This window comes from Falco rusticolus, chromosome 8 (assembly GCF_015220075.1).
Source record: "Falco rusticolus isolate bFalRus1 chromosome 8, bFalRus1.pri, whole genome shotgun sequence".
NCBI classification, from domain to species: domain Eukaryota; kingdom Metazoa; phylum Chordata; class Aves; order Falconiformes; family Falconidae; genus Falco; species Falco rusticolus.
The window spans coordinates 64,235,839-64,260,391 of NC_051194.1; the positions used below are offsets into that span (position 1 = coordinate 64,235,839).

General features: G+C 50.1%; 1 protein-coding gene across 1 annotated transcript in view; it reads left to right on the forward strand.

Moving 5' to 3' along the window:
* Positions 1 to 14,667, forward strand: part of PLCL1 (phospholipase C like 1 (inactive)) — a 56,599-nt gene extending 41,932 nt beyond the window's left edge. Inside the window, exon 6 of the mRNA XM_037398186.1 lies at positions 12,930 to 14,667. Coding sequence (XP_037254083.1) covers positions 12,930 to 13,112 — 183 coding nt within the window. The 3' untranslated portion in view covers positions 13,113 to 14,667. The remainder of the gene's footprint in view (positions 1 to 12,929) is intronic.
* Positions 14,668 to 24,553: the final 9,886 nt, after the last annotated feature.

Sequence of the window (24,553 nt, forward strand, 5' to 3'; positions counted from 1 at the left end):
CTCCAAAGACCTCGGTGGTCATCTTTGCTGCCTTACATTCACTATTGATGTTGCTTCAGGGCCATCACTTCAGCGAAATGGATGGTTTTTTCTTGGACTCAGGGATGGATTATTGCTTAGAAAACTTCAGTTACCTCTTTATGCAACTTGAACGATTCCTTAAATTGTCCCTTAAACAATATATGAGAAAAGAGATTCAGTTGCATGGTTACATGTTATTGAAGACACGTTACATTTTTAAATAATTTCAGTTGTATTTTGATCTCCATTATTTAGCAAACTCGCTTTACAACCTGGAATCTGCCTTTGCTGTTGATCTCGTCCCTCCCCAGCTAGCGCGTGTTGCCACGTCTGGCCTGCGTAGCAGTGATACTGATGGTGCCTGCCAGGGTGTTTTGTCTTCCTTGTGTTTTAAATGGTCGGGTGCCATTGTGAATCAGCGTCTGTGTCCTTGTGTCCTGGTAAGGATCTGGCGGAGCTGTGGTTGCTTCAGGGCTAACAGGATACAGGGGGAGAAAACTCACTTTGTTTTCGTCCGAACGTAGAGCTCCTGGGGGTCAGCTCAGCACCCTGCCCGTCGGGGTAACCCACAGGCGCTGGGAGGGTTTTTACCCAAAGCAGTTGTGCTGAATTCCCAGGTTCATTTGGACACGGGTCTCTGTGGCCCCAAGGAGCTTGTCCTTCCAGCAGCCCACGCACTGCTGTTGTACGAGGGAGCGTGCGTGCCAGAGGAGCTCCGTTTCTAGGTGGCCGGTGGCAGGACAGAGCAAGGGGGATTTGCTGCCTGAAGCCTCCACCCACGGGCATTTTTCCGGAGTTCGTGTAGGGCCGTTCAGGGCCAGGGGAGGCCGGGGGACTGGTTTGTGCGTGGTGGGAACACCGAGAGGATTCGCTTGTATGTTGTTTTCTCTCCAGCATTTGCTGCCTGTTAGGTCTGAGTTGCGCCGCTCTCTGGGAGCCATAAGCTGGTGCTAGCCTGAAATGGTTACATCTGGATGTAAGCTTTGGTGTCTGCCAAGAGGTTTAACGTCTTCTAAAAATTACCTTTGTGATACGTTTTGAGCTCGTTACAGCTACTGTCAGCAGATCACAGACAGTTTCCCAGCACTTAAATGATGAGAAGTTGACTGCCCTTTTGTTATGTGAGCTCATGCCAGCGTCTACAAAATCCCGCTCCCTTGGGGGGAATTGGGTGTATAATTTAAGCTAATTCCCTGGGGGAGCTCGGGAGGAGTGAAAGCTGCTGGTTGCTCCCTTGAAACTTCCTCCTCTGTGGCTGTGAGGTGGCGGGTGCGTTTTCCCTGGCACTGTCGGTGGCCTCGGCCAGATCCAGTACTGCACTTTATAACCCAGCGATACCTGGCCCTTGTGCTCTCTGAAGCGAGGGGCGAGCCTGTCTCTGTGAATCACACGATACCAGGTTGGTGGGACCTCAAGGATCATCTGGTCCAGCCTTTCCTGGCGAAGGCACGGTCTTGACAAGATGCCCAGCACCCTGTCCTGTTGAATCTTAAAAGTTCACGATGTCAGGGAATGCACCACGTCCCTGGGGAGATTGTTCTTATTGTGAAAACTTTCCTTTTCTCTCGGTCAGAATTTCCCTGGCAGTAACTCGTACCTGTCGTGCCTCGTCTGATCCGTGTGACTCCTTGTATGCCGAGTGCTCCCCCTGTCCCTCCCCAGCATAGGTAGCAATCCTCTCTCCACGTGCTGGGGCGCACAGAAAATACCCTTGCCAGCCTGGACCGTTGGCTTGTCTGCACTTGTGTGAGTACAGGACTCGGGGGAGCCCAACTCGGAACCCAGCGGGCAGCAATCTGCTGGTGTGACCTTCCCCGTTCCCTTTTACCGCTCCGGCTTTCGTTGCTGCCCCCAACGCTGAAAAGAGAAAACGTTCCTCCGTGCCGCTGACACCTTCCAGGGGCTGCAGCTAAAGTAAAATGTGCTTAACTCAGTGGCAGTATCGATCCGGGTTTGTAGAATGGAGCCAGTGGCAGCAGAGGGCCGCGGAGTAAAGCCCTCTGCGTGAACGTGTGTGATTGTGCGCGGTATGGATCCGCGGGGAGGGCTTGGGCAGCGAGTCAAATGCCACCGCTGCGTTCAGTGAACGCTGTAGGTGCCGGTCAGACCTTTTTTTTTAACTTTTTTTTTAACTTCGCCTTGCAGTGACTCTTCCCCAGCAGCCCGCGTGGGCCCGGTGAGCCCTGCATGGCAGGCGCTCCCTAACACTCGCGCAGGAGCTAGGGAACAGGGAGGCGCGGGCGCCCGTGGGTGGAAGCGAGCTTTGCTGTGGGAGCAGCAGGCTGGGAAGCTCGTACCGCCGGCAGCTGCAGCCATCTCTTACGGGGTCAGGTGAAATAAATGCATGGGGACGCACCCTGCGGGAGCGGAGGGGACCTCTCCTAGGGGGCATTTCCCCAGGTACAGGTGGGATCCATTTGGGGAGCAAAGCTGAGACAAAACCAGTAATCCCATTGCTGTGGCAGCTGCTGTTTATTCTTAGATCACAAGAAGAGAAAGACGGGCTATGTATGTGAGAGAGCGGCTAAAAGGACGCAGCAGGCAGAGCAGTGGGTTGAAAAGGCCCGTATGGTAGGTCGTCTTCTCCAGCGTCCTCTGTGTTACAGACCAGACACAGGTCCCGTATCGGCAGGAGGAGCCTTACTGACTGCTCTGAGCTGTCGGAGCAGGGAGTGACGATAGCTGCAGGTAAGTGCTCTGCGTGTTCTCACCCGGTGTCACCCGGGCTCCTGCCCTGTTGCACCAGTGACCTGGCAGTGCCGGGGCACCTAGCGGCAGGCAGCTGGGGAGCCTCGTGAAGGCACTGCAAAGCACCCGAAGGTTTTTTTTACATTTTCAAGCAGTGACAAAGGTGGTGGGAGTTGCAGAGGTCAGCCAGAGGGGCCTAATGTTGCAGCTTGGGGTGGATGAGCTGAGGCTGGAGGCTGCCGGCAGCCTCAGGACTGTTTCCTTGAGAAGGTGGCCTGGTGATCTGAAGCTGGGCTGTCTAAATTCGTCCTCTCTGACCCACACCAGTAACTGTGGAGGTATTACTACAGCCCTCTGTATCAGGCTTAAAAATTGAGTTCAGTTTTGCCAAAAGGTCTCTTTATTTTCCGCAGCATGGCACTGTAAGGGGTTGGAAATTATGTTGACATTTTGGGATAATGAATGGGTAAATGAGTACTACAGTCCTTGTCCTGCACCGCTTATTTTTCTGCTTGGCTCACTTGGTTTGCTTTTTGTCTCCAACGTCCCAGCTAACAGGGATGAACTGGATCAGAGCATTTGCTGAGGGGTCTTCTAAAAACCTGTTCCCTCCTAGCCGTTAGACAGCGTTTTGTTTTATTTTTTTCTTTCTTCACTTAACCTTTTATGTGATTTGGAGTTTTTGGGACTCGGCTTAAAAGCTTTCTGCTTTAGCATGAAGTTGTTTGTGGTCTGTGCTGCTTGTGAACAGGTTAGAAACTGACTGCTGGCACCTCGTGTGAAGGGAGGAGAGCAGCGGGGGCAGTGGGGCGTCAGGTCCCCGCGGGGGAGCAACAGTGGGGAGCGCAGGTAGTTCTGCAGCTTCCCGCGGCCCAACCAGCTGCCAGCGTTCACCAGCCGCCGCTGCAGCAGGAGGGATTGCAGACCACATCGGTGCCAAGAATAGGTGTTAGTGCCAGGCAGTTACTCAGCGACAAGGAGAGTAAGGAGCTGTTACACAGGAGCGAGCACTGCGTGAGTATGCTCTGTTACCTGTCCAGAAACACCGCACTCTGACTGGCATCATTTAATTTCATCTTAATTACGTTATTTCAGTTAGCATTAAGCACAAGCTGCAAGTGTTGGGGTTTTTTTTTTTAGCTACTGCCCTAAGCAGTAGTCTAAGGAGAGCAGTGAGTGTTTGTGCTGCATCTCCTGTAACACTCCCCCCACCCCCTGCAAAAATAACCCCAGACCACCGCAGGTGCCAAAACAGGATCAGCCCGGAGCTGGTCAGCAAACCCTTTCCCGGTTCTGACGAACTTAAGGGATGTTTTGTTGTCAATACTTGCGACAAAGGACATGAATTTGGTGTTAACCCTCTGCCTCGCAGCCTGGGCGGCTGTGAGTCAGGGCAGAGGGCACAAGGGTGGGGGGGTGCCAGCTATTCCCAGCCAGGAGCGTTGCTCAGGGGTTGCTTTGCACGGCTGTTTTGTTAGCTGCAAAATGTATCTTTGCCCGCAGCTGGTTCTTTTACTCAGAAAAATGAAATGCAAGAAAATTGTGTACTTTCTCCTTCGTTGTTCTTCCCCTTGCTTTGTTTTTCTGGGACTCTATGGACTTTACTGGAGTGACCGGCTGGTGCTGGTACACGTGGGGAACTGGGTTTTGTGACCAAAGGAGGGCTAAGAAATAAATGCCTGGACACATAGCTTTGATTTCCATCTGATGGCTATGTATCAAAAATAAATAGTGCCCCACTTTCTTCAATGATGTGGGGTTTTCTTAGTATTGATTGTACACTCCTGGGCTCCCCGCCAAACCTTTGATTTCAAACCTGTCACCAGAAGAGAGGCAGGCACCTAGCATGGAGGGGTTGACTGCGAGCATCCATACATTTGTGGCTGTGCTTGCAAACTGTCTGCTAGATGTAGTGCCTGAGAGACACGCAAGCAGCTGAGCTGCTCAGCACATGGCTAACATCAAATTAATAGCATTATTTCTGAAAGCACATTCCTGCTGCAACACAGTTAACAGACAGTCGATGTTCACATTCATTGCTTTTGACAGCCTGATATAAGGTAATTTAATTTAAACGCCTAGATGAGAGAGAAGCAAGAGGCATTTTTAGAAAAAAATGAAAATAAAAGCCCACTCTTTTTATACATAAAATGCCTGCTTGAAAGGAATAGATTAGTAGCCGTACAGTGCAATTGATTTGCAAGAGCCCATGGATTTCAGTGGAGGGCTCTGTTTAAAGATCAATAGAGAACGCTACAGCAAGAGTGCTTTTGCCGCTTAGCTATTCAAGCAAACGCTTGACGTTAATTCCTTCTCAGGCTTTGGTCCAGGGCCAGTACGGTTTGGGAGGGCACTTGACCATGTTTCAGAGAGCAAGCTGGCTGTCTGTGTCCTTCGCCTTTATTGCGTTAGGCAAATCCTGTAAGAGAATTATAAGCACAGACCCCCTTTCTGAAGTTGCCATGGCTGCACGAGGCAGCAGTACTCTTGCTGGCAAGGCCAGCAGCCAGAATCAGAAGTTATTTCTAAGTATTTGCTTCTTGGTTGATTGCATGACCGTCTGTGAGGTTCTCCTACAATGGAAGCGTTTCGTTCATTTCCACCTCCCAGGCTGCCCTCCAGGTCTGCCTTTGGCTGTGTCACGTGATTTGGGAATATACAAGCGGTGGGCTGGCAGTTTTGTAGTAACCGGGGAGCCTTGCCTGGTGCGGTGCCGAGGGGCCTGACTCCAGTATCCAGCATGGCCATTTAGATTCTAACTACGCCTTTGCAAGAGCTAGAAAAGAAGGCAGAAAATGCCACGGGTGTTTTTCAAGGGAGTGCCACAGCAGCAGAGGCAGCGGCTCGTGTCACTGCCTTGTGCTCTGGGACCGATGGCTCGGCTGTGCAATGCACGGTCACTAGCCTCCTAGAGAAGTAACCAGGCTTGTGCAGAACACCTCTGTAGATCCCTGTTTAATCATCCTCTCCAACGCAGACCCAAATGGCAAATAAAATCAGTTTAAAGTTTTGGGGTTTGTGTGGGACAGCCTAATGATGAACAACTGGCAGACTGAGCTAGTTTTGGAGTTTAAATATGAGTAGTTAAAATCAGATGGAACTGGTTTTCAGGTAACCTGGATATTGTTCTTAACACAGCACACATACAATTTTAGCATCAGGCTCCATCCCCGGGTCGGAGTACCTGTCTGCAATCACACCACCATCAAGCGTGTTATCAGAGTAGTCCAGCCCGTGGCTGCGATGTGAGTAGTCACACTGGAGCCACGCGTGAGGTTAAGATTTGATCTGTATTACAAGTTAGGGCCATTCTGAATGCTACTTTCATGATGTATTTATTGCCATTCATGTAATTGTTTGTATTAATCTCTTCTGTGGCCCTTCGCTATGGTATCTGATCACCTGCTACGCTTGCAGAGGTCTGTGCCTCGGAGAGTGCTGGACCAGTGTACGGGACCTGCTGGGTGCTCAGGGCAGGCCAGGGCCGAACAGGCTCTGTGGGCAGCTGTGATCCAGGTTGCTTTGGGGTCGCCACGTGATTTTTACCAACCACCTGGAGAGATGCTGGCGTGGTTCTCTCACTCTTAAAACTGCTGCACTGGAAAAGTGACCGTTCTTTGTAAACGGTAATCGCAGAGATGGTTACTCCTTAGCTCTTCACCCAGCAGTTGTCCTTCAGTTCGGTGCTCCTGCGCAGGAGGCTGCTGGCTGCGACGTACCACCTCAAGGCTGCGTGGCTTGGCCAGCTGGTGAGTGCCTTCGGGGCTGCCCGTGTTGCTTGCACATGTGGGTTCACTTCTGAGACGTGCATAAATATCAGGTGTGAACAGGACTTTTTTCCCCTGCGTTAAGTAGTAAAACAGTTGGGAAATACAGTGCAACCAAGGCCGGTTCTGCGCTCCCAGTGCTTTTCTTGGAGATGAGCTTGAGTTTCTTTCTGCTTTCTGAGCCTGCTCAGTCTGTGTAACAAGAACCCTGTGTAGCAAGAGACAGGCAGGAAAGTGTGGAGCCAGCATCCCTATGGCTGGTCCATGAAATAAATGGAGAAAGGATGAAGTGAGGAGCAATTTGGTTTAGAAGCAGAAGTACTAGGAGTTGTTCCTGTTAACTATTCCTCCTCCTCTCCGTCATCTTCCTCATCCTTGCTGTCAGGTGTCCCAGCTGCTGGCTACAATACATTGAGCAATCAGCCCTAGAGCTTCTGACCTCATTGCTTGGCACAACCTTTGATTCACCTTTAACGCTCATCAAAACACTCGTATTCACCTTGGGTTTTGTCACAGAACCTTGTGTCACAGCTGCACACGGCAGTCTGTTTCCACAACAGTTTCTTTTTCCTGCTCTTGCTTACAGAGATTTAACACTTTATATAGTGGTGGCTGCCTTTCCCTGGGTGGGTATGTTCTTCTTCATACATCTCAGATCTGTTCTCTATGTGATGTAATTGATTCTCAGCTGTGTTTCCTTCTTGCAAATTTTTGCTAGACCCTGGTTTGGGAAATGGGAGAGGAGGTCTCTGACTGTCAGTAACATGCTGATACACCAAAAGGAGATGCTCATTTTGATGTCTGAAATTACTAGCGAACACTGAGGAACACGGTGACCGACCTCAGCGAGGACTTTGTCAGATCGCCCAATTTACTCAGGGGCAAAGCTGTTGCTGGTTTCAGCCAGGTAGAAAGAAGTTCTTGCGTTTGGTTCAGAATTGGGTAAAACCCCAACCCCCAGACCTTAGATGGTACGCCATTTCAGTGGAGTGCCATTTCAGTGCCATCTTTTATATCAGTGGCCTTTTTATTTTCCTGACAGGAAGAAAAATTCTGCTATGCGAGGGTTTAAAGTAACTTGGCAAGTAGTGCTTGGCCCCTGCCTTTCCTGTGGGGTAACTCACTTTTGCAGTCCTTTGTTCTTCAGTGTGCGAGAAGTGATTATACGCTTTGTGTATAATCCTTGTGTACAGTAATTTTTCATGCCAATGTGCGCATTATGATCTCTAGCGCAGAGAGTAAAGCAAAGCTCTTGACAAACTATACGCAGTAATAACGAAGAGGGTGGGTTTTTAAAGGCTGCACTGGTACAGCAATACTCGGTATGTTTTCTGAGTACTCTGTTCTGAAGAGTGGGTGTATCATAATCAAATTCATGTCATTTGTTTCCATATTTAAGTTGGAAGGAGGCATAGAAAAATATCTGCTTTTTCTAATAATTTTAACACAGCTGTCTAATCGTTTCATTAATGATTTCCTCTTCAGGGTTACATTTTCAAAGTCACGTGTGATCATTTAATTGTGTGCCTCCTTATTAATATTAAACACAGTTAAAGTCCCACTATGAAAAAGTGCACTTTGAAAATGCACCCCTTGCGGTAAGTGCCGCCTCCACGCAGGGTATCCCAGTGTCACAGCAGCTCTCCAGCATTTCTGCTTCCCAGGTCCCGTGGCGGAGCGTACCGGTGCCATTACCTTACCCGTGTTACCTCTGAAACGTGGAGCGACGCAGTGCTTGTGGTTTTGTTTGGCCATGTCTGGCTTTTTCAGCCAACCGCTGGCAGCCTCTGGAGATTTTATTTTGTGATTAAATAATAATGTAAGAGCCTATTTCTTTGAGAAAAAGTTTTAAAATAACAGTAATACTATGAGCGTGGTGTGGCATGGGCGGTAAGACCTCTGTTATTTATTTTTTGTTTACTCAGCCCTGAAGGAGCGGAGAGGAAAGCTCCGGCAACGCGCTGCCGGAGAAGGCGACTGCCAGGAGCCAAGCGGTGGCGATGGCGATGCTTTGGTGAGCAGCAGGTCACCAAATGTCCCTCGCGGCCCCTGCTGCAGCCTGCCTGAGCACACAGCCGGTCTCCGGTGCGGGGCAGGCCCCATTGCTCAGCGCGGGGTTTTCAGCTTGGCTGGTAGCAGAGCACGGTGCTGGTGCGGGGCAGCCTGTGGGCGCCGTTCGCTTCTGCACGGGCCACGTGGCGGCCTTCAGCGTCCTCCCACAGCCCCTGCTGCTGGTGTGGGTCCCGCCTGGGTGGCAGCCGGGGTCCCCCGTGTGGGTGGGTGCCCAGAACTGGCGCTGCTTCGTGACCTGCATGTCACAGACTTTTCTAGAAAGCAAAGGAATAGAAATAGTAATTATTAATATACAAACCCATGCCCATATATTTATATCTCTGTAGAAATATGCATGCAGTGTATTAAAAAAATACATATATTGCAGAGTTGAACACAAAATGGTGCCGCTTACCTCACCCACCTTCTCCTTTCATTTCCCCAACCTCAGGGACTGGGTTGTTGTTGGACAAAATGAGCTGTCATCTTGGCCCATAAAAAACTTAGGAGTTTGATTTGGCAAAAAAAGTAAATAATAAGAAACAACCTACAGAATCCATCCCATCTGTGGCCATTGCCAGTGTCTGTCTAGAACAACTTGGGCTCTTTGAAGCCTTTCATGCATTGTCGCTGAAACGGAGCAATATTTAAAGCCATGTCAGATTATCCCCATTTTCTAAGTATTATTAACCTGTCAAGGTAAAGGCTTATAATCTTACAGTTGCTTGACAATCTGCATTATTCGTTCTGTAATGTTAATTTGTGCTGAGGCTCCGCAGTTAGTTGTGGTTAGGTGTATGAAACCTGACATGTAATGTTCCCTAGCTCTAAATAAAAGCAGGCCCCTTGATCGGTTTTTCAAGTAGAACACTCAATTAATCTCTTCTGGCTTAATTTAGTGTCCTGCCAAACGCTGAGTTTAACCTTTCTCACAAGCGTTTATTTTCAGGAAGGCTGATAATATCAATAGCAGAAGGGAGATAGATGGATAGATGCTGAAGCGGACCGTCGTGATCTCTCTGTCTGGAAGAGGGATGCTTTGTTTGTAAGGGCAGAGGGGGCTGGGCCGTGCGCAGAGGTGATCACAATGACTGATTTATGAAGGGTGTTTCAATGCAATCATAATTCTAAAGTTTTCTCCAGCTTCTATCCAGTATTTAGTTCATTAAGGTGTTGACACAATTTTGCTGACATTTTTCTTAAGTGGATTATGCTCACAGCCAGTTTTTCAAAGCAAACAGATGGCTTTTCAAACAGAGCATGCCCACAGATTTATTTTTTTTATTTTTTTTACGGTGCCTCTAGAATTATGACAGCTCTGTCAGAGGGGGCTGGTTTCTCATTAATTTTCTTGTGACAGATGATTCAAAATCATTTTTGCTCCTTCAGCATGTTCAAATGAACCAGCTGTTTAGAAATAAAAAATACAAGGAGACTTAAGACATAAATCAGTTGGCCTGTACATGAATGGAATTGCAGTATTTTGATAAGTCCATTTCTGGTTTTAGATCACTGTAAAATAAGAATGCCTTCATAAAGTATTTGAAGTATGCTGAGGAGGAATGTTTCTCTTCCTGGAACCCGAAGACATGTTGTGCATTGCCTCAGACGAAATCTGTAATCTGAATTGCCTGGATACTGAAATGTGAAATCAGAATATGCATAAGGGGGAGCGGGTGGCTCGGCACCCTCACGCGGGGTGTGAAGTCCCTTGGCTTCCGCGGACTTGAGACGAGTCTTGGCAGGGCGGACTTGGGCTGTCATCCTCCAGGCGGGGGTGTACCACATCCCAGGCAGCTCCCTTAAAGGAGCGTCTTAGAGTCCCTCGGCGAAGACACAGCTGGTGGGCCACCCTCGGGAGAAGATTTCCATGCTTTGCCCTCACCCTGAGGAGGAAGAGATGTGAAGGTGGCGACGCGGATTCAGCTGAAGCTCTTTTTGTGCCAGCTTAACGAGCTGTACCACCTTGTGCTGCTGCATGACGGGCACTCCTCCGTGCACGGTGTGGGCAAGCGCTCCCGCCGCGGGGACACGCCAGCCGTGCCGCAGCAGGGGGCTGGCTTCTAGCAGCCTTCCTGCAGGCACCCCAGCCGAGGGGCAGCGGGCGCTTCGGGGCAGCGGGCCTTCATCATCCTCACTTTACCTCTGTTGCACTGGCTCTCCCAGGTTTTGGGCTTAGCTGGTCTTGGTGCTGCAGGAATGGTTACTTGGAGCCGCTCCTTGTGCTAAGAGGGGTTTTCTGTTCTTGCACATCAATACGTAGCACCAGGTTTTGACTTAGAGAAGTCTAAGGCCGCAAAGCATCATCACACCAATTTTGTCTGCTCGTTGGTGCAGCCTTTGGTGTCTTCAGTGCTGGGTCCGTGACAAGAAAAAGCAGCAGCCCTGCTGCAGCCAGGTCTATTTCACCCTAAAACCAAACTATTTAAAACTGCTCCTGTATACTGAGGAGCCTACCACCCCTTTTTATACCATTGCCATGTCGTTAACGATACTGCTGTTGGATCTCTTTGCTTACGCTGCAGTGGGTGTCCTTGTCACTGCAGCACCAACACGGTTCCTGTGCCACTTGCAGACAGGGAGGGAGACCGGGGCGTGCCGGGTGCTCAGGGCAGCTACGGGGCTCTTGGAGTCCTGCCTGCTGCCTTTAACCATAAGCTCAACCTTTGTCCTGAAAGCAAGATCACAGCTATGTGAAATATGTGCTATGTAAATTATTCTTGTTTTGTTTTTTCAAGCCATGTCTGCTCACTGGATCCCAAGTTATTTGTCTCTGTATTCCCATAACTGTCATGCTGCCGAGATACCGATCTCTTCAAAAGAGCTTCCTACCAAACAGTACAGAGCCACTCGCGTGGTCCCAGTGGTTTTTGTTAATTCTCGCATTGAGTTGGGTTCCCAGCGTCTGGGTGGTGATTTGCATTGTTCAGCAGGGACAGACTCATGCCACCAGGAGATGAGGCAATCCCGTTCTCGGGTGCGGGCCGCTGGCCCTGGCTGACGTGGTTTCCCACGTGGTGTTTACCAGGGCAGCGGGACTTGCAAGCCACCATTGTTTCTTGGGTTGTGAACGTTGTTTACAGGGGCTGAGGTGGTGCAAGCCCAGTGCCAGGCACTGGTGAAAAGGGAGCTGCACTCATCGGTGTGAGATAAACCCTTCCTCTTAGCTCTGGGGAAAGGGAGAGCAGAGAGATGCTCCCACAGCTGGAAGGTGGTGTGCTGCAACTCATCCAACACATCTGGTTTGTTTGGAAAACCGAAGGGGGGTTGGTGATCAGTCACCCCCCCAGTGTGCCACAGGTCCTGCTGTAATATCTGTTGTTTCCTCCGAGAGCCCGCGGAGCATCTGTGGTTCGCAGGAGATCAGGCTGGGTTGCAGGGATGCGCGTGTGACGTTTCACTCAGTGGAGGTATTCCTTCTGAATGCGTGTATAACCAGCTGCAGCGGGTGGTGTACTTCAGGCTGTGCTTTGGGTGGTGTGGGGTGAACAGCTCAAGTTCTTAGGGATACTGAAATGTAATAACCAGATGCATCTCCTGGCTTTTATTTATTTGTATTTGCTAGGACCAAAATCTTGTCACTTCACAGCACTCGAGATATCAATATTGCATAAATATCCATCTTGGCATTTCTGAACACCAGCTCCACAATACAAATTTCCTGTAACACGTTTCTCCTGGTAGTGACAAATGGGGCTGACCCCCTGTTAGTCACGACACCTTTACGTGCTTTGAGAAGCTGCGGAAGCAGGCCTTTGCTCAGGAACTCTCTCATCCCCATTCATCTGCTCAAAGGTCCCAAAGGAATGGTTCAGCTGTTGTTTCATGAAGACATGCAGCTCGGCCCGCCCGCGCTGAAGGAGAGCCCGAGGCCGGGTAGCAAACCCGAGTGCAAGGAGGGCTGGGTAGCGGGGGTCTGGCAGCTCACCGGGGACACGCAGCTGTCACCGTGTGGGATCTGACGCCAGGGCGCGAGGACAGAGCAGTGGCACGGGGAGAGGGGTACCACGTGCCATCACTGCCCTGTCCCTGGCAGATCCTTGCTGCTGGCTGTGGGGGAGGGGACGCCTTCCCCCTGCGGGCTCCGTAAAGCCAGGCCCGAATCACCTCCCGGGGGGGACCCAAAGTGGGGGCAGGTGGGTGCCTGGCCTGCTCACCCTGCCCGCTGTGCTGGCTGCTGCCTTCCTCACCGGGCTGGGTGCCAGGCTGCCGGAGGGGCTTCAGCCCCTGCCCCGGGGGCTGGCGTCCGTGGGGGGCAGAGGGGATTTGAGGCAGGACCTGAGAGCTGTCCCACAGCGCTGAACAGTGTGGCAGAGGCACGAGAGCAGCATTGCCGCTCTTGTCCCGAGCGATGTGTGCGACCCCTGACTCTCTCCTGCATGTGTGTCTGTACATCCTCAGGGCCAAGGAGATCTCCTGAAGAACGCCAAGAACGAAGCCCTGGAGAACATGAAGCAGATCCAACTGGCGTGCCTGTCATGCGGACTGAGCAAAACTGGAAGCGGACATGCAGACGCCAAGTCAAAACGGTGCCTGGAGGCGATACAGGAGAAGGATACCGGAGATGAGAACGGGAGGCTGTGAGGGGAGGCAGAGCTGTCGCATTTGTCACAGATTTCAATAACTCTAAACTATTTTTTTAAAGCATTTAAAAATTCACACAGGAATGCCCTCTACAGGGTGTTGATAGTATTAAAATCCTCACAATGTCAGTATTTTAATGCAGTTAATTTATCTAAGTTAAACTCTGGTAGTGAAATTTCTAATGAAGCCAAGCTGTCTGTACGCAAGTGCGTGTGTGCGCACACATGCAAATCCCGTAGATGCCCTTTCATGCATTACATTAGCCGTTTGCTAATTTATTCCTTTGTCATCTTTGAGTAGGCCTGTTCATTCTGAAGATCAGAACAAATAGAGTACTTGTATCAGTTTTGTGCTTTATTTTGCTTTCCAGCTTTTATCATTTAACTTATAGGTTGCATTACTGTTACACTGTTTAAACAAAACACAACAATAAATGCCACCAACAGCTGTTTCTGCGAGGGCAAAACCAGTGGTTCACGCAGACCCTGAACGTGATTCTTAACAAACAATTCAAACCACGTAAACGAGATATTTAATGGTCAGCGTTGCTGGATAGATCATGATTAGATCCGAGGTGTGTATTTCACTGAATTTTAGCAAACCGCTCTTCAGGGTACACCCATATAGCACGTACTAACAGGAAAACTGGCTCATTTATTTCATTCCAGTAAATCATTGCCCCCTTGTAGATCCGCAGGACAGCAGCAGCCTTTGCTGGTAGGCATTAACCCGTCTAGTGACCAGCATAGCTAGTCAGCCCCGTAGTTACGAGGAGAGCTGTGAATATCCTTCGTGAACCCCGAAGGTGAGCTTCAGGCTGCTCTGGATCGCTCAGTGGTGCATTATTGGGAGGCAGGTGTTACGGATTTCACAAGCTGTGAGCTCTAGCGCGAGAGGTGTGAGAGGCCAAACTGCCTTGCCGCCTTCTGCCTGCGTGTTGAAGTCAGTAGGATGAGGCAAGCAGGATCTGACCTTGACGTCGCTGTGGTTAAGAATCATGCTCTGCTAGAAATTTGAAGCAAGGCAGTGGAACTGCTGCACATGTAGGGTAGAGACACAGCTTGGGGGAAAACCAGGGTGCCAGCATTTTTGTGCAGCAGTTACAAATACCCTGACATGTGTCGTATGTTCAGGGCAGTTCTGAGAATTGGATGCCTCTTCATGCCGCTGTAGGAAGGAGACGGAGAATGTCACAAAGCAACGCATCCTCGTCCCTCCCAGTGTCCAGCTCATGTATGCTCACAACATTTCAATCGTTTAAGTACTGTGCTTGAGTGTAGTATTTGTGTTACCTTTAACAGGACTAAGTGTTTTATGGTTATAAAAAAGACTATATTTATTTAAAGCATTGCTTTTATTTTGAAAAGCTACTTTTTAAATTAATTTGATTAACAAATATGCTAATTTTCTGAACTTAACAAAAGGTAATTGCTGAAAGTTTGACCATTGGAGAATCTTATATAGCTATTGTGTTAAGTTATTTTTGACTTCTTAATAACACTATTATGTTCATGTTGCACATTACTGAGAGAGTAAAGCTATGAAACAACTTTGACCCATGTTTTTAAAGTGATTTAACACAGAAGGTAACCGGTGAGACCTGGGTACAGGTGGGTTAGAGTGGGTAAGTTGCTTGAGAGAAGGTTCTGCTCGGAAAGAAGTGTATTATTGTAAAGGTTATGACTCAGGTGCTTTAAATACTATTTCCATAAAACTTGCCATACTGGTTAAGATCCAGCCCTAAGTCCTTAATCTCTCCATTAGATTACGAGTGTGTATTCAGCTAAGGTCTGGAGAGGGGTGGGTTTGGGGTTTCAGGCAAGGCATGAAGCCCAGATCAATCGTCTAATGTGCATGTTCACCTTTTGCCCTCCTGGGTTACCTTCCTGGTTGCATCACGGCTTGTGTTTATAGGAAAAACAGCACTTGGCCTTCAGTATGTACAGTCAGGGAGAATGGAAGCGGTTCAGCTAGCAGCACCGGTTGTGAAGGACCAGCCTTCAGAAAGCACCTTTCTTGGAAGGGGGAGGTACTTCAGGAAGGGTGAATGCTTTATCTCTTGCTTCATTTAAACTAGAAACAGCTTGATTTTCTCCATTTAAAAGGCTACCCTAATGTCTGTACAGGAACCGCTGGCAAAACACCTTCTAGTCCTCCTTCCTTCCCCGGTGTTGTAAACAAGTGAACATAAAGTTGCATGGCGAAGGGCTCGCTTTCTGTGCTCACATGGAAGGGGGTACCACATAGCTCTCGCGCTGTAGCTATTTGCAGACCCAGAAGATCGTGGCCGGACAGAAATCCCACAGCATGCACGCACACACCTTTCATGCCATGTTTACCTGGGCCAGGGTCGTGCTGCGTGGCTTTCTGTGCCAAAATACAGGGAGCAGAAAACCTCGGGCACTCCGGATTGCCTGGAGCAGCCAGGGCCACTCCTGGCACTGGTGCCCCGCGGCTGAAGGAGCAGCTCCACCTTCCCTCGGGCACGGGGAGGGCTGGCAGCAAAAGCTCGTCTCACCTTCCTCCATGCCCCTTTGAAGTCACTGGGAGTGGAAGCGCATGTTAAAGCGGCAATTGGTGTGATAAAAACTTAGCCTTGAAGGAGAACACATGGAAAAAACTTACGTAGCATCAACAGCAGCAACACAGGGGGGGCTGACGGCCCGGCCTTCGGGGAAGTGTCCCATGGTGTGCCTGGCTTCTTGCAGCGGCACAGGAACCTTCTGTGGGCCCCGTGCTGGTACGATTTGCCTGATGTTGCACCTGAATGGGTGGATATTATCTGTATCGCTTCTGGGGAAGTGATGTCTGGAAAGTGTCACGGGTATTTGCAGTTGTTTACAGTGTGTTTTAACAACTGGAAATCAGAGAAGCTCTTGGGGACTGGCGTGTGGTGGTGGCTGCCAGGAGTACAGGAGTGAATCTGCCTGGGTTCTCATTCCGGCTCTGCCAGTGTCCTGCATCTTCACAGCATTCATTGTCCCTGTATCGCTCTCTTATCTATAGATAAGACTGATGATGATAAGTGATTGTCCCCCTGTACTCGGCACTGGTGAGGCTGCACCTCAAATCCTGGGTTCAGTTTCGGGCCCCTCACTGCAAGAGGGATGTTGAGAGGCTGGAACGTGTCCAGAGACGGGCAGCCAAGCCACTGGGGGGGCTGGAGCACAAATCCTGTGAGGAGCGCCTGAGGGAGCTGGGGGGTTCAGCCTGGAGAGGAGGAAGCTCAGGGGGGACCTTCTCGCTCTCTACAGCTGCCTGACGGGGGCTGCGGGGGGGGGTGGGTGTGTGTCGGTCTCTTCTCCCAGGTAACAAGCGACAGGACAAGAGGAAAGAGCTTCAGGTTGCACCAGGGGAGGTTTAGGTTGGATGTTAGGGAAAATTTCTTCACTGAGACAGTTGTCCAGCACTGGAACAGGCTGCCCAGGGACGTGGAGTCACCATCCTTAGAGGTATTTAAAAAACACATAAATGCGGTGCTTGGGGACATGGCCGAGTGGTGGGCTGGGCAGCGCTGGTTGATGGTTAGACTTATGATCTCCAAGGTCTTTTCCAACCTAAGTGATTATACGATTTTGTTTTACTTCCCATGGCCAGATTAGGTTACGCGTTTTGGAAACCCCTCTGAGCGTGCTGGTGCTCTGGGAGAACACCCAGGCACGGTGTTTGGGCTGTCCAGTAACACCAGTGCCTGCCGAGCCCTGCCGCCAGTGAGTGCAGGTGAGCCAGTGTGTGCAAGGAGCGCTGAGCCGCGACCTGCTGCCCTCTCCTGAGGGCACCGGTGCCTCCAGTGCCCAGGGGTCCCTTGGCCACCTGCTTGTGTGTCTGGCCCCTACCAAGCTGCACCTTCAGCCAAGTGTGGCAGAGGGGCAGCCACCGCAGAGGTGTCGAGTTCCTGCACGTTTCCCAAGCAAGGACAGGGCAGGTGGCTCAGAGAGACCCCAGCAGCGGCTGCCCTGGGGCAGGAGGCTGCAGCGTGACCCCTAGCTGTGTGTGGGGCTCTGGGGCCAGGGAGAAAGCTGGATGCAGAGGTTTCACTTGAATTTTGCTTCTTATGTACATGAAGGAATCCAGTCGTGAGGCATGGGGAGAAGCTGAATTAGTCCGGCTGTTCACAGACCTGGTTAATCTTAAATCAGCAGGAATAGTTTTTACCAAATTTCATGTGCTGGTACGACTGGCAGGAGCGACCCCTTCCCCCTCCCTTTCCTGAGCCCAGCACGAGTTCAAGCACTATGCTGTTCTGCTGCTTTCTGTATAATTTTTCATGCCTTTTATTCCCCATTTTTAAAGGGATAATGCAGCTTCCCAGTGCAAACAAGGTGAGAGTTTTCCATGTTCCTCCTCCTGAGATTCACCTCCCAAAGTACATTGTTATCAGCTAATGGCATGCACAAGAAACAGCTTTCCTGTATAACAATCCATCTCCCCTGTCTGTTCAGACTAAAACATCAGGTCGTAGCCTCCTTGGCCTCTGTCCCCCTGCTATAGCAATAGCAGCCTCACACAGGGGAAGCTTCAGGAAAGAAGGTGAGGGGGTCACAGGAGCAATCTCTTCTTGCTGCCACCGCTTGCTGTGGGGCTGGGTGTGGTGGCCCCCGGATCATGTTGCAGGAGCAGTAGATGACGATGTACGTGTTCAATAAATCTGAGCTTTTCTTGTAAAGTGCGGTGCTTAGCAGGAGGAAGGTGACTGTGAAGGCTGAAAGCGTCTGGGCGCAGTGAACGTGTGCTTGGGAACAGAGCGACCACCAGCACCCGAATGCCCTCCCTTGGCAGCCCCTCTCACCTCCCTGGGCAGGCGTGAAAATCCAAAGGTTCCCATAATATGGTACCTGTAAAATTGTCTACAAATTGCCACGCCGCACCCGAGGTGGCATGTTTCCCCGGGCACTGGTGAGGACGGCCAGGGAGCGTTTCCCGGTCTGAAGCATGACTGCTGTTCGAGACTCTTCAGGCATGGTCCTTTCGGGTTGCCTGTGCACAGACTCGGGCTGAGCAGTCTTGCATTCACTTTCCACAGCAGGTGCCTAAAAATATGTTTCCTTTTTAAGGTAATGTTGAGGAATATGTGAGTTCAGTAATCAAAATGTGAACGACCGGGCCAGAAATGTGATGCAAGTGCCGTCCCACCAGCTGTTTGTCTGCAACAGAGTACTGTGTGAACATGTCCCTGATCAAGTGGGTCATGTTTTAAATGCGGGTTTTCTACTCTGATTGTTTGAAACAGTTTATGAATAAATTGCTTTTGCAGAAAATACTCATGGAGTAATTTCAAGAAAAAGCGCAGAAATCAACATCTCAGCAGACAGCGCATGAGCAGAATGCAGTGTTACATTTGACAGCTGTTTGCTGTCCACAGTCCACACCACCCTGCTCTGGAAACTGGAAGAAAAATGAATGATTCCAAAGGCAAGTTTGAGTTATTGGTGGTGTTAGAAGTATTTTTCCTGTTTAACTGCACAGCAGGGACTCATTAATTTATTAAGATATGAGTATTGTAGGGTTGGGAAGCAAAAGTGATACTTGAGGCCAAAAGTAAATCAGCATGGAGCAGAGGTGGCCTTTCAACATGTCACATGTGGGGAGGCATACTGGGTTGGGGGGGGGGCCTGTGTGAGTGAGTGCTGCCCAAGAGCCCCCAGCAGAAGCCGTCAGCCTCCCTGCAGTGGCAGTGAAGGGCTGTTTGGGCAGGGAGCGCTTGGTGACCGGTGGGGTTGGTTTCCACCAGCAGAAGTTTGCACAGACCTCCATGAGAGCTGGGGGCACGGTGGCGATTGGCCTTATCCTTGACCCATGATTAGTGTGGTAACGGGGTGGCTGTGGGAGAAACCCTCAGTGGATGGGAGAGTCTATGGCCGTGGCCCCGCGACCCAGCAGCATTCCCACCAGCAGAGTCCTCCTGGAGCTGGGCAGGTTCACGGTGGTGGGGGCTGCAGTGCTGATGGCGCGGGGTGAGCAGCTCGTCGCTGTGGCCAGGTGGGTAGGAGCACTGTTCAGCCTGGTTTCTGGCTGCAGGTGTCAATCAGTTTAAGTGACATCTCATTAAATTACCTCATTTGACTTTGGCATGCAAAATCACAAAATTGCTTTGCTTCAGTGATATATGTGCCACCAAGAGCATCGTAGATATCGCTGCTTGCTGTAATATATCAGGTTGTGGGTCTTTTTAAGACAAAACCGATAGACTTTTTTGACCCAAAAGTATTAGTCCTCAAAGTCAACCTGACTGAATGCCTATAGTTCATCCTCAGTCTCTGAGGTATATTTAATCAAGAGTTTAGAATACGGGGAGAGATTGAATATGGCAGATGAAGCATTAATTTCGGATGGCAGCTGAAAATGCAGCTAAATAAGACGCTAGGTATACAAGATGGAGATGAGATTAGAAGTATGCAAAGACCAGTATTAATCTGACTTGTCTGGAAACACGTATGGGGAGAACAGAGGAATACAGATAAATTACTTGTATGCTTCCTCAGATAGGGTCTGGTGGACCAGCTGCACATAATACAATTAGAAAGGAGATACAAATTATGATTCAGACAGCAGGAGCTGCTATGATTATTTGTGATGCTGATGGATGGAAAAGAGTACTGGCAGCAAAGCACAGCAGGGGTTTTGCAGCTTTGCAATTGCAGCATGAGTGTGCCATGTGCAGGGGAGAGGGCGAGTGGTGCTGCGGCTCCCTCCTGTGCAAAGCAAATAGACCAAAGTATTGGTTGCTGCTGGGGTCTCCCAAAATGAAAAATTAAGAAATAGACTGTGCCAGAGAGGCTGAAACAAAGTACTGAAGAACGTACTGATACTGGCAAGTCCATTGCTTGCTGGTGATGTACTGTCCTTCCTACCTTTGCCTTTGGGATTCAGGGGCCGCAGCTCAGCCCTGCTTTGCTGGTTTGCAGCAGCCTTCCTGCGCAAGGTGTTCCCGAAGCCAGGGCAGCACGGCTACGGCTGAGCTGCGTCACCGGCTCCCCCTCGGCACCAGCAGACGTCTGATTCACTCCTTTCCTTTGTGTTCCTCCGTTGTCTCTAGGTTTTACGCAGTCCGAGCAGTAAGAAGGAAATAATTTGTGCAGGACTGGTGGGCACCTGGCCCAAGGCCACAGGGAGCCGTCTCTGGGATGTGTGGGGCTGCCCCTGGCCGGCGGCAGCTGCTGTGGGGCTGCTCACTCAGAGACCACCTGGCAGTGCCGGTTTTAGGAGGCTCAGACCAACTGCAGCATGAGTGGGCTCGGCTCCCACCAGAGCCAAACTGTAACTTCGCGTGCTAATGCTGTGACTACATTTCACCAGGATCTTGTCTGTAAGTAGCTGGGCGCCCACACAGACTGGTCCATTGATTTCTGCTGAGGCCTGTCCCAGCCTCAGGACTGCCATTAGACTGTGCTTTGGAAACAGAATTATTCTGAGGTATTTGATGCGCTGGCAAAGAAAACAGTTTATAGAGGTATACGGCAATGGGCAGCGGATGAGGTGGTTGGATAGCCCCTTGTCAGATCAGCCAAAACGTTTTGGAAGTGAGTGAGCGCAGAGCTGAAGAGCTGTCATCTGAGTAAACCCAAAACACCAGCTCCATGAGATTGGCTCAGGTTTGCAAACTGTGTTTGAGGTTGGCTAGGACTTGCTGCAAGGCAAGCGGGAGCTGATCCCATGTTTCTGCTGTGCTGTTTAGGGTCTGAGTGGAGGCAGGATGTGTGCGAGTAACCGCCTGCAATCCAGCAGGCTGGGGGGATCAGCAAACCCAGGTGTACCTGTGGGTCAGGAGTCGTGAAAACTTCCAGCGTTGCCGTGGCCTGCTCCTCTCTGGTGTTTCAGTCCTGTGCCATATCAACCATTTTGCAAAGGAAAGCTTTTCCCTGGGTGGAGGCTGTCTGCAGAGCTCAGCCCCTGGGGCAGCCTGGCAGGGCTGACTGGGGAGAGCCCTCCGGGAGCAGCCTTTGCGTCTCGCCGGCACTGCTCCGTCTGCCAGCCAGCGTGCTGGGACGGAGGTGTTACCTCGAGCTATTTGTCGGTGAGCAAGACACGGCTGTTGGCACAGCTGACCTCTTTGCTGAGATACAGAAAACCACACATGGACTTGCGCCTAGATTGTTTGTCTTTTGATACTTGCATTGCTCGTCATGGCCTGCTTGGCCCCTGCCACTGGGCGCTTTAAACACATTGCGACTTTTTATTTCGGCAATGTTCTCCTATCATGGGATGTGTTAGAAGACCTACAATGAGTACTGAGAATTAATGCCATTGAACGATACTACGAAGCACTTCTGCTTGTGCTGGGGTGTGTCAGTTGATAGAATACAATTATTTTTTTTAATTGATTCTAACTTGATATTTCCTAGCAAGGTGATTGCAATAAACCTGTATCTGTGATTCAGTTAGAATTGTCTCTCCCAGGTCTTGAGGAGAGATGTTATGTGAAAACTGACACTGTGGTCTGACGTACTCTCTTTGTGCATAGAGGCTGTTGCCAGGGGATTATTTTTTTTTTTGTTACTGCTTAAAGGTCATAATTAACATCAAATGAACACGAATGTCCACAGGAAAAATGTTTCTACCAGGCATCAAATTAAGGACAGCTGAAAGTCTCTGAGGTAGAGTCAGACGACGACAGCATTAATGAAGATAGAATGGCACCAGTTTTGATTTTTCCAATTATTTATATGAATGGGATGTGAAAACTGACTAAATACTATTTAGTAATGATGTACATGGGAAACATCCCTAGGCCTGGTGAGGAATTTTTATTGGATAGCCTTGCGTGCTGGGGCCTATGGATCCCAGCTATCCAGCAAGAAAAAACAGCCTATGTGCCCCTGGTACCCAAAGAAGCAGGAAGCTGTAAGACCTGGCTTTTCCTAGAAGTTACGCAGGACGCAGAAGGTACGCTGAGCCATATCCTGGAAAGGCTCGGTGCTGCAAGAGGCTTGGTGATCCCTGCGCAGTACCCTCCCGCCCCTGGGAGCTCCCCAAGCCAGGGCCAAGGGGCTCCTGCTGAGAGAAGCCGCACAATTGCAGCATCTCAGCCCAACGGGGAGACTGGGGTGGGCTCCTGGGGTCAGCGGTGGCGGTCACTGCCTGTGGCAGCAGCCCTGTGCATGGGGCTGCCAGCCATCCTGTGCCAGGGAGGTTTTCCTGGGCAGCTAAACCTTACTATCAGTGCTGAATCAGGTATTTTTGGGTCGTGGTTTGTCCCACCTGTTTTAACTGTATCCTTTAGGAGAGGATCAGGTTTATCCTAACAGTGCCTCCTTCATGCCATACCTTAAAAGTATTTGTAGTAGAAACCCTTGGAGAGAAACAAAGCCCTTATCTGCATAAAATACAGCTCGTCACAAGGTGCGCACTTGTACAAGGCCAAGTGATATATCTCTTCAGTCATTTCATACTTTGGCCAAGAGAGCCCAATAAAGATGGTGGTGGGGTTGTGGGGATCCAGGTTACCCTGTAAAGGCATCGGGGCAGATGCTGCTGTTGTTCACCAAGAGCGGTTTTGTGGTACTAAACGGTTTGAACCCTCACATCTGCAAAACAAGGAGAAAGGGTGGCTCTCAGCTCCACGGACTGTGTGCTCGCTGCCTTGTGCATTGTGGCCTGAGGTGGACTGTGGCCCTGCCGTGGGGTGGGCAGCCGAGAGTTCCCTGTAGCAAATGCCAGACACCGCAGTCCCGAGCAGAGCGGCATTTCTGGCAGGAGCAAAGCCACAGGGAGGAAACTGAGACCTATCAGGAAGGTAATGTGCCACATCTTCTTTTGTATGGTACTAACATTGCAACCTGGCCTGATGGGAACATGAAGATAATCTTCAGGAGACTGAAGCAGGCCCAAGGACAGTGTCATGAAGTTTGGAAGGTCAGCATCAGGGATCCTAGGGTGTGTCTGCTGCTCCCACATAAACGGTTTCAGCCCCCTCAGTGAGGCAAATGAACCTTTTCCCTGGGACTGGCTGTGCTTTTATAGCACATCGTGAATCCTCTGTTTCCTCCTGCACTGAAAACAGTTGCACCTTCTCCTGGGAAAGCCAAATTGATTGCAGGGAGTTCAAAGAACAAAAGTGGAGCAGGTGGCTTTCTAGGTTGTATACTTGGCAAGAGCTACTTCTCTGAGCAATGTGCCTGCCTGCAAGAGAGAGACACGGAGAGCACTGTGTCATTCCCTGGGATGGGAGCAGCAGTGGCTGGAGAGTGAAGGCTCTGCAGAGCAAAGCTGAAAGGATGAATCTGTTTAACTGCACATCCCATTAAAACGGGCAGCTGGACAGAAAATTGCCTCTAACGGCATCCAGGGTGGCTGAGACGTCAGGCAGGGATTTAGTACTGTTGCCTGTGTGGTTATGTCTGCCAGAGAGACTCGGTGCGAAGCACAGCTGCGCTTCTGCCTCCTGCCGTGGCAGAGGGTCAGCCCTTGTGCGTGGGCGAGCGGGCAAGTGGGGCCTGACGCGTGCCCTGCTCGGCACTGCGGGATGGGGCACAGGCGCGGGAGGGCTGCAAGGACACAGGGTGGCAGGGAGGAAGGCGTGCAGCCTCTGGTCTCATGCTGTATTTTAGCAAGTGAGTGTCTTCCTCTTGGAGAAGGCACCTCATTCCTGTGAGGTCCCTGCCGAGTGGTTGGTTTGTGCCAGGTGGCAGGGAAACAGGTGAAGAAATCACCATTTTTTTGTGACACCTATTCAAGGAATGGAGAGGTTTGTCCTCTTTTCCTGGAAGGGCTCCCATGAGTCTTCCGGACTCCCATGGCTGGGACTGTCATTATTTTAATGCTATTGCGCTATGCAGTATTTCTGCTTCCTGCATCCGTCTGCCAAGGTGGCGTGCCCTCACTGGATGCGTGAGGGACGTGGAGACAGAAAGCGCAGGGGATCGGCTAATGGGGACCCAAGGTCTGTGGCAGAGCAGGAGCCAAACTTCTCCCCGGGAATGCAATGCAGACCTTGCCTTCCCCACGCAGCCCACAGCTCCCTGTCCTCCATGAACCTCTAAGTCCAAGGAAAACTTTTAACTGGGAGGTTAAGCTTTTCTTTTGAGGCAGATGAGAGAGATATGCTGAGGGATAAAGGTAATTAATGGCATTGGTCTGCCTTTAGGTTGTTTTGTAAGTGATTGCACAGATATTTTTGAAAGCAGAGTTTAAGCAGGCATAAGATTAGCAAAGATTAGTAAGGATTTCTGCCTGGTAGCCTGAATCTCGTGTCTTTTAGTCAGTAATCCTCCTTTCAGGTCAATGAATCTTCTTGTAAAAAGAAAAAAAATATATAGGTTATACAAGAGAGTTCAGGGCTTTCACTTGTCATGTGAAAGGGTTTCCAGCACCTGAACTGCTTCCAGCATTTAAAGGAGCCTATGCTGTCCCCTTAGAGGAAGCCACAAAGACATCTTCTCTTGTTCTGTGCTGATGCTGGTATGAACAGTTGCCCAAAATACTTCAGTTACAGAATTTTACTG